General features: G+C 37.6%; 2 protein-coding genes across 5 annotated transcripts; both read left to right on the top strand.

Annotated features, from left to right (window-relative positions):
* Window positions 1-1,101: 1,101 nt before the first annotated feature.
* LOC111988709 (putative pentatricopeptide repeat-containing protein At5g59900) lies at window positions 1,102-7,455 on the top strand. 4 transcript variants are annotated; one of them, XM_065776171.1, is made up of 6 exons: window positions 1,102-4,546; window positions 4,660-4,759; window positions 5,469-5,820; window positions 6,453-6,538; window positions 6,615-6,695; window positions 7,026-7,455. In XM_065776171.1, the coding sequence occupies exon 1, from the start codon at window positions 1,215-1,217 to the stop codon at window positions 3,981-3,983; it is 2,769 nt and encodes a 922-aa protein (XP_065632243.1). In that variant the 5' UTR covers window positions 1,102-1,214; the 3' UTR covers window positions 3,984-4,546; window positions 4,660-4,759; window positions 5,469-5,820; window positions 6,453-6,538; window positions 6,615-6,695; window positions 7,026-7,455. The 4 variants fall into 4 exon arrangements, with proteins under 4 accessions (XP_065632243.1, XP_065632244.1, XP_023876269.1 ...); XM_065776172.1 differs by having other exon boundaries at window positions 6,615-6,718; XM_024020501.2 differs by having other exon boundaries at window positions 6,453-6,695.
* Window positions 4,255-7,619, top strand: LOC111988684 (ACT domain-containing protein ACR9). The gene is made up of 9 exons (XM_065776138.1): window positions 4,255-4,431; window positions 4,660-4,772; window positions 5,469-5,820; window positions 6,453-6,530; window positions 6,615-6,695; window positions 6,803-6,874; window positions 7,026-7,168; window positions 7,389-7,482; window positions 7,578-7,619. The coding sequence occupies exons 1-9, from the start codon at window positions 4,255-4,257 to the stop codon at window positions 7,617-7,619; spliced, it is 1,152 nt and encodes a 383-aa protein (XP_065632210.1).
* Window positions 7,620-9,096: the final 1,477 nt, after the last annotated feature.

The following is a 9,096-nucleotide window of genomic DNA, read 5'->3' as shown; positions in this document are numbered from 1 at the left end:
CAATGGGAAACTCAAACAGTTGATTTCATTGACCACATATATTTCAAATGAAGCTAAAGTGTTACAACAAGAAATTTTCTTTTTCCCGTGGTGTTACACACTCTCTCTTTTTCTCAGACAGCTCACTTTTCTTCCTTCTCTCACCTCTTTTCACTATTTTTTCCACCTCTCAAAAATCCCTTCCAATATTTGTATATCTCCCTCTTTTTATAGGTACATTCCTTTTTCTTATCTCTATAGCTATCTTATTGCTTGCCAAATTTTTAGGGATATTTTCCTCTACTTTATCGGTTTCCTCCCTTCCCTTATCTTGAAATTCTGACTTTTGGAGGGTGTTTGTACTATTCAGGTTGTCTCACATGCATTCAATGCGGCAAAGGTTAGGTGAAGACCCCTTCGTTAATTCAAAGGTGAAGATCTTCAATCTTCTTGCTTGTTCTGGAAGTTCCCCGTGGTTCCAAGCATCTTCTGGAAACCATACATGGATCATCCGTACACCTCACTTCGAGTAAGGATAGCTTCCTACCTTTTTCACGAGAAGTATTTTCCCGTGTTGCTCTCCTCCTTTTAGGTACTCGGGATGATCTTGTTACCTTTCTTCCATACCCCATGGCCCCCTAGGCCTTCCTTCAAGTATACATGCTTGGCCCAGTTCGTTCCCCATGGCCCAATTGTTTCTTGGGCTTGAGGCCTAGATGGAGACTCTTCCACTCCCCACAAAATCAATTACTTTTTTTTCATTAAAAAACAATTATAAACCAACGTCCTTAAGGCATTCTTTAACTTTATCAAAAAAATCATTTTGAAAATTCCAATAAACTTCCAAAGAGGCAGCATAAAAATAAGCAAATTGGCATCGCATTAAAATATTTTTAATTACCCATTGGATTCTATGTGTTCATATGGAAACAACTTATCTAATTTTTTGCTGAAAATTTTTTACTAAAAAAAGGCCAAAGTATATTTGTGCCTTAAAAAAATTGAGAAAAGTGGAAAAAAAAAAAAAAATGGAAGAAAGAAACGTGCTTTTAAAAAAAAATGTAGCATACAATATAAAAGCTGCCAAACAGACCCTTTTTTTTTTTTTTTTTTTGGGGGGTAGCTTTGGACTTGGACATTCGACTAATCCCGTTACCTCCACCCAAGTGCACTTCTAAGTTAGTTTAGTCCCTTCCTTTCACGGACCTCACTAGCTCGAACCTGGGCAACCTCAAATGGCAAAAACTAAAACTCTCTCGTTTCAATCCCCAGTCAATATGAAGCTCACTCTTCCTCATCGACCTCTCTCAAATTCCCCCATCCATTACATAAAACAAAGAAACCTCTCTACCTCCAAATTCACCTCCCAAGACAATGACGAAAATGACTCTCACTTTGTTTCGATCCTTGGAGACATCGTACGAGGAAACCAGAGCTGGAAAATCGCACTCAACAACACCTACATTTCGAGCACTTTGGGGCCCCACCATGTCGAGAAGGTTCTGATCCAAACCATAGATGACTCCAGGTTAGCTTTGAGGTTCTTCAATTTCTTGGGCTTACACCACAATTTTCACCACACCACGACTTCGTTTTGCATTTTGGTCCACTCCCTGGTCCAGTCCAATCTCTTTTGGCCAGCTTCTTCGCTTTTGCAAACGCTTTCTCTTCGTGGGTTGGACCCAAAAGAGGTTTTTGAACATTTTCTGAATTGTTATGTGGAATTTAAATTCTCTTCCAGTTCGGGTTTTGATTTGTTGATCCAGAATTATGTGCAAAATAAGAGATTATTGGATGCTGTCGTGGTCGTAAAGCTAATGAAAGAGAATAATTTGTTGCCTGAAGTTAGAACTTTGAGTGCCCTTTTAAATGGGCTAGTGAGAATTAGGCAATTCAATACGGTTTTGGAGTTGTTCAATCTGTTTGTGAATGTGGGTCTTCAGCCCGATGTTTATATATACACTGTGGTGGTTAGGAGTTTGTGTGAATTGAAAGATTTTGTTAGGGCTAAGGAAATGATTCGGCAGGCAGAGTTGAATGGATGTAATTTGGGTGTTGTGATGTATAATGTGTTGATTCATGGGCTCTGCAAGAGCCAAAGAGCTTGGGAGGCTGTTGAGATTAAGAATTTGTTGAGAGGGAAAGGATTGAAAGCGGATGTGGTCACATATTGTACATTAGTGCTTGGTTTGTGCAGAGTGCAAGAGTTTGAGGCTGGGGTGGATTTGATGAATGAAATGATTGAGTTGGGGTTTGTACCAAGTGAAGCTGCTCTTTCGGGAATTGTGGAGGGGTTGCGGAGGAAGAGGAAGATTGAAGATGCTTATGACATTGTAAATAGGGTGGGGAGAATTGGAGTGGTGCCTAATCTATTTGTTTATAATGCCTTGATCAATTCTTTGTGCAAAGAAGAGAAATTGGATGAAGCAGAGTTACTTTTTAATAACATGGGTGAGAATGGTTTGTTCCCAAATGATGTCACTTATTCTATTTTAATTGATTCCTTCTGCAGAAGAGGAAAATTGGATGTTGCATATTGTTACTTAGGTAAGATGTCGGAGGCCGGTGTAAGAGGTACTATGTATTCTTACAATTCTTTGATTAGTGGGGAATGCAAGTTTGGGAAATTGGATGAAGCGGAGTTTCTTTTTGGTGAGATGATTGTTAAAGGAGTGGTGCCAACAGTTGCAACCTATACATCACTAATAAGTGGATACTGCAGAGAAGGAGAATTGCACAAGGCATTTAGGTTGTATCATGAGATGACTGGGAAGGGCATTGCACCTAATACTTACACCTTAACTGCACTTATTTCTGGTTTCTGTTGTACAAATATGATGACCGAAGCGGGTAATTTGTTTGATGAAATGGTTGAGCGTAACATTATGCCAAATGAGGTGACTTATAATGTTCTGATAGAGGGTCACTGTATGAATGGTAACACAGTAAGAGCCTTTGAATTGCTTGATGAAATGGTTGAGAAGGGTCTTGAACCAGATACATACACATTTAGGCCCCTAATTAGTGGTCTTTGTTCTTTAGGTAGAGTTTCTGAAGCCAAAGAATTCGTGGATGAACTTCACAAAAAGAATCATAAGTTAAACGTGATATGTTATGGGGCACTTTTACATGGTTACTGCAAGGAGGGAAGGTTAAAGGATGCATTGGTTACTTGTCGTCAGATGGTTGATAGAGGAGTAGACATGGATCTTGTGTGTTATACAGTACTCATTTGCGGAACTCTAAAGCAGCATGATACAAGAAAATTATTTGGTCTCTTGAAGGAGATGCATGATTACGGACTAAAGCCTGATGAAGTAATATATACAAGTATGATAGATGCATATGGCAAAGCTGGAAACCTTAAGGAGGCTTTTGGGTTTTGGGATTTGATGGTTTCTGAGGGATGCTTTCCTAATGTGGTGACATATACTGCCTTGATAAATGGTTTATGTAAGGCAGGAAATATGGATAAGGCAGAGTTTCTTTTAAAGGAAATGCTGATTGGCAATGCCCTTCCCAATCAGCTCACATATGGTTGTTTCCTTGACCACCTTACAAAGGAAGGAAATATGGAGGAAGCTATACAGCTGCACAATGCAATGCTTAAAGGGTTTCTAGCCAACACTGTCACATATAATATACTTATCCGTGGTTTCTGCAAATTGGGTAAGATTCAGGACGCCACTGAGCTCCTTGTTGGAATGACTGACAATGGTATTTTTCCTGATTGCATTACCTATTCAACATTTATCTATGAGTACTGTAGAAGGGGTCATTTACAGGAAGCTATTAAGTTGTGGAACACTATGCTAAACAAAGGTCTTAAGCCAGATACATTAGCATATAATTTTATGATATATGGTTGCTGTGTTACTGGAGAACTCACCAAGGCATTTGAATTGCGTGATGACATGATAAGAAGAGGGGTGATGCCAAATCGGGTCACATATAACACTCTTATTCATGGAACTTGCTTAAAAAGTTCAGTTCTTTCAACATAGTCATGCTCAAGAATAATTTCTGTTACGTGCATTGTTGAAGTTGATTGACAGTCTCTGTGACATAATACCAGAGCTCTTTTATTTACCATAGAAGAACCATGAGCTTTGACCTTGGGCTCATGTAACTAGATCTAACTACCTGCATTGCTAGAAATAGATGACTAAATTCTTTCTGTACATAATTACGCTTATAAACCAGGAGGTGAACGATAGATAATGTACTATATTGATTGAGGATGACCAGTATGAGAATGAAAAGAATCTTTTACTGATGGAATGGCAGCAACGTTTTGCTGTAAGCGTTTTTTACCAGTATATAGTATTATGGCCATTTTTGGTTGTAGATGTTTCTACTGATGGGATATGGTGCTACAAAGTGTTATGGGTAGTTCCTCAATCCAATTCACTCATCTTGAGATGGTCGAATTTAAAAAACCGTCTTGTATCTGTATGCCCATCGTGTATGGTGTCATTTTACTTGGACCAATCATCTACACACTCCACATCTTCTCCGGTTTACCTAATGAAGTTTTTTAGCCTTGATCGAAAAGGATTACTACATGGTAACAATGATTCTCTTTAATTCTTCTAGTGCCCTTTAGTTTCTTTATTTGTGTGTCTGTGTGGTTCTAATGCAGCAGCTTTATTTGTGTCTGTGTGTCTGTGTGTTACCCAGGTTCTCTGTGAGCTTGAGCTTACAATGCAAAGGGTAAAAGTGATGACAACCCCGGATGGCAGTGTTCTTGACCTCTTCTTCATAACAGATAACATGAGAGGTTTTGTTTTGGGGTTTGATATTATAATTATTATTATGATAATGATGGTGATACAAGGTGGAATTGTCTCTTGATATGCATTTGATTTGATTACGAGGAGTTATTAAAGTCATTGACTGTATTAGCAGGCTTCTGTCACATAATGAACATCATGTCTAGAATTTCCTTCCTCTGGGCCATTTAATAATATTGTCCACTTTTGGCCTAAAGGAAATAAATGTGATGTGGTCTGTCATCTTCATTACAGGCCTTTCTCATCATTGGATTGCATGCTCACTCTGCTGATTCCCATTTTTTTATGTGATTCCCAAATTAGCATCCAAATATGGTTTTAATAAAGTTGTATTTTCTTTTTTGTCTTTCTACATCTAGGATATAGATTTAAGCTCCCTAATGTCAATGGTACAGTATTTTTTTGTACCTATCCTCCACTTTTTCCCGCTTTCTCCATGTTCAGTTTTTAAACTTTTCTTTCCACTTTTGCTAACCAAGTAATTATTTTTCCTGGGCATCTGGAAATAAAATATACCATATGTGTCAAAGAAATCAGGGAACTGACAAGAATTGATGGGACTAAATTGCTGTCCTCATTCTGATTGATTAGAGCTTATTATTATTGTTGTTATTTGTTGATATTTTTTTCAAATGTAACAATCACTCAAGGTGAAACTTGATGGTTTTTTCACTCACATCTACTATTTCAATTCAGGGAGATTCTACACACAAAGAAGCGACAAGATGAGACACTCGAACAATTGCATGCTGTTTTGGGAGAATCATGTATCAGCTGTGAACTTCAGCTGGCAGGTACTGAGTATGAATGGCCTCAGGGAATTTCCTCTCTTTCTCCTGAGGTAGCTGAGGAGCTATTTGGGTATGAATTATCAGACAACGAAATCTGCTCTCAAGCTCTTGGTCCAGATATGTCAAAATTGAAGAAGGCTAGTGTCACAGTAGACAATTCATTGAGCCCAGCTCACACGTTACTTCAAATACATTGTGCTGATCACAAGGGTCTCCTATATGACATCATGAGAACCTTGAAAGACTGCAATATCCAGGTATGGATTTATATCTTTCACCAAGATTATTTTGACAGACTACTTTTTAACTCAAATCTGTTGTGGGGATGTTATTCTAATGTTTCAGTTTGGATCCTAGGTATCCCTGACTAGGCTGGCCCTCCTCCCATGTTGTTTTACTTTATACGGAAATACATTACTTGATTTGCTATAATCCAAGTTGACAGATTAGCCATTGGCCTTGGGCTCCCAGTGTCTTTAACTATGACTAGGTCATCTTGATTATCCTATCAAGGTTAGCTACTGATATGGTTTTGCCATGTGGTGTTAGCAAACCATGAGTGAACTGTTCCAAATATCTGTTGTTCCTGTGAGCCAATAGTCTGTCCAACTTGCTTCTAGGGTCACCATTTTTACACTAATAAATAATAATCAAACAAATAAAAGACAAGGCACTGATTTTGAATTATTTTTGCTTGAGAGAGAGGTTGAGGTCAACTAGATAGTCGTGAACTCCTGGGTGGTTTTTTTTTCTTGGGCTCAATATGTATTGATGAAACTTATAGTCTTCCTATAACCACTGCCTAAGTTTGGATGTCAAATTTTGCTGACAAATGATTACATGTTTGCAGTTTTCTGATATTTATTGTATGTTGTTTCTTCTTGTTCAGATAGCTTCTGGTCGATTCTCACCAAATTCAATGGGCTATCATGATTTAGACCAGAGAAACAGAGTGCACTATGTTCTCGTTTTCAGGTAGATTTGCTTCATCCCTTGCGTGTCATCATTGCCAACTGAGGACCAGACACTGAACTGCTGGTTGCTAATCCAGTTGGGTTATCTGGAAATGGAAGACCACAAGTTTTTTATGATGTCGCTTGCTCTAAAATCAATTGGGATCTGCATTTTCTCGGTATGAAAGCTTGGCGTTAGAAAGTAAGTGATTCAAAAAACTCATCAGCGCATTGCATCTACCAGGATCTTCTATCTTAGATGGTTAAATGAATATTACATTTCCAGCAAGTAATGTGGCAAATTGGGAACCTTAGTTCTTATATTGCTAATGCCCTTCCGCTCCACATGTTGGCGTGGGTAATTGGATATTGGCTAGCACTTAACTATGGTACTTGCTTTTTCACACAAACTTGTGCAGTGCTGATGGCATTCTTGAATCACTTCCATATTGTAAATTACCTAGTCAAATCTTGAAATACTTGTAACACTTTCTGTCTTGGGTTTTTAGGCTGAAGTAGGAAGATATTCAACATCAGAATCAGATCATGAATGGGAGGTCCACAGATTTCTTTCGGATGAGAACTGCAGGTTTCAGTTATCCAAAATGATAGCTAGGAATCAGATTGTAGATAGAAGAACATTGATGGGCTGGTGAGTAGATTTATTCATATTATACCAAGAATCTAAGTTGGACTCAACTTTGTCTGCTTTCCTCCCTCCATCCTTTTGGGCTTAAATGATCAATAACCTGGTGCATTAATTTCCGGTTATCTAATGCAGAACGTTTGTATTCTCAAATTTCCTCAAGTCATGACTGTGTGTTGAGCATAAGCCTTCTAAATGGGAATGGCTTTTTTGCTTCTCCGTGTAGGCTTTGTGAGCTTTTCACTTTCTTGTGTCTGATTGATATGTATTTCTGCTTAGCATTTTCTTCTTCATATCAGTTTAGTTTGGGTTTGAAGGGAGTAAGTTTTGCAAACTTGGGCTTCAAGGGAGTAATAAGTTTTACGGTTTTCATAGGAAACTGGTACTCTAATGGTTTGGTGTCATATTACTGTAGCTTAGTTTTTCTGCTGCAAAATGCATTTCAAGGAGACTATAGTGGCTTCGTTACAAGAAAGACTATCACTATATTGGTTTGGTCCTATACTCCCATTTGATCCAGAAGCCACTTAACCTTGAGACTTGTACTTCATGGAGGGAGGGAAAAAAATATAGTACCACAAACTATTACACAACTTCTTTGTCACAATTGTGATACTGCAGAGTCTGAATAATGAAGAAAAAATAGTGGGTTCACGTGTAAGTGATAGTCAACAATTCACAATCTGTCACGTTAGAGTTGTGGCAAAAAGTTATGAAATAGGTTTTGGTCCTAGAATCACTCAAGGGGAAAGGATGGTTCCAAACTCCACGGCTTAGTTTCCAAATTTTAAGAAGTTGTGGAAACCAAAAAGCATCTTTAGATAGAATTTACTATAAATTTGATTTGTTTGTAGAATGTCATTTTCTCATTGATATATTTTGTTACTTACGCAATGCATAAAATAATTAAGTTTATCTTTAGTTTAGTGAAATGTTTAAGGGTATGCTTGGGGAGAGGAGAGGATCATCTTATTATGTTGCAACTCCATGAAGTCACTTTCTCACAATATGTGATTTTCTATATATTTGTAAGTTCCACATGCTAGGAGAGAGGAAGTTCTCATGGAATCATTCCATGAGTTACCACCTAAGAGAGGAGAGAAGAGAGAAAGAAAGGAGTGCCTCTCACAACTCCTCTCATATAGCAAAACGAATGTGTAATCAAACAAAAGCTTAACAAGCTTTACCTGCTTCCTCATTGTCAACTCTTATGTAGTTTTCTCTCAAATTATTCTAGGGCCCAATATTTTATTCTACATAGTCACCCTTTTGATTGATAAAATAATTTTTAATCATTTTATAAAGCTATCTGCTTGTATTATAATTAAAAGTGTTGTTAAGTTATTATTTATTTATTTAAAATGGTTAAAAATATAATTACTAGTATGTTGCGCCCCATATGGCTTGAACCAAGGCTCTGGCAATTCCCATGCATTTAGTGAGCAGGGAAGTACCATCCCGACTAATGAGTCTGATGGTTTTAGGGTCAGTTATGAACTCTGAACATATCATTCTATTGTTTCTCTATTCTATTAGTGCATAAGGAGGTACCATCCAGACTAATGAGTCCGGTGTTTCATGTTGAAATACTTACATTATACGCAAAACCATTAGCTACTTTATCCGTTTCAGCATCAATTGGTATCCAAAATACCAGTATTTTTTGGGAGTACCACTGATCATTTTTTTTTAAGCTTTGCACCACATCTACTCTCTCCCTTTTAGCATCCCCCCCCCCTATGCGTGATTTTTTTTTTTTTTTTTTTTTTGAGAATCTAAATATATGTGTGATTTAGTTTGTGAAGTTTAAATTGCTACATTTAAATCTCTAGTTTGGATCAAAATGAAACATTGGGATAGTATTAAATGAGTATGATTTGAGTGCTTGTTTTTTGTGATGGGGAAAAAATGTTACGGGTTTTCTATTTGGGGTT

The sequence above is a fragment of the Quercus suber genome, unplaced genomic scaffold (genome assembly GCF_002906115.3).
Source record: "Quercus suber isolate HL8 unplaced genomic scaffold, Cork oak 2.0 scaffold_129, whole genome shotgun sequence".
Classification (NCBI taxonomy): Eukaryota; Viridiplantae; Streptophyta; class Magnoliopsida; order Fagales; family Fagaceae; genus Quercus; species Quercus suber.
Note: the sequence above shows the minus strand (reverse complement) of the source record. Positions and strands in the feature narration are given on the sequence as shown.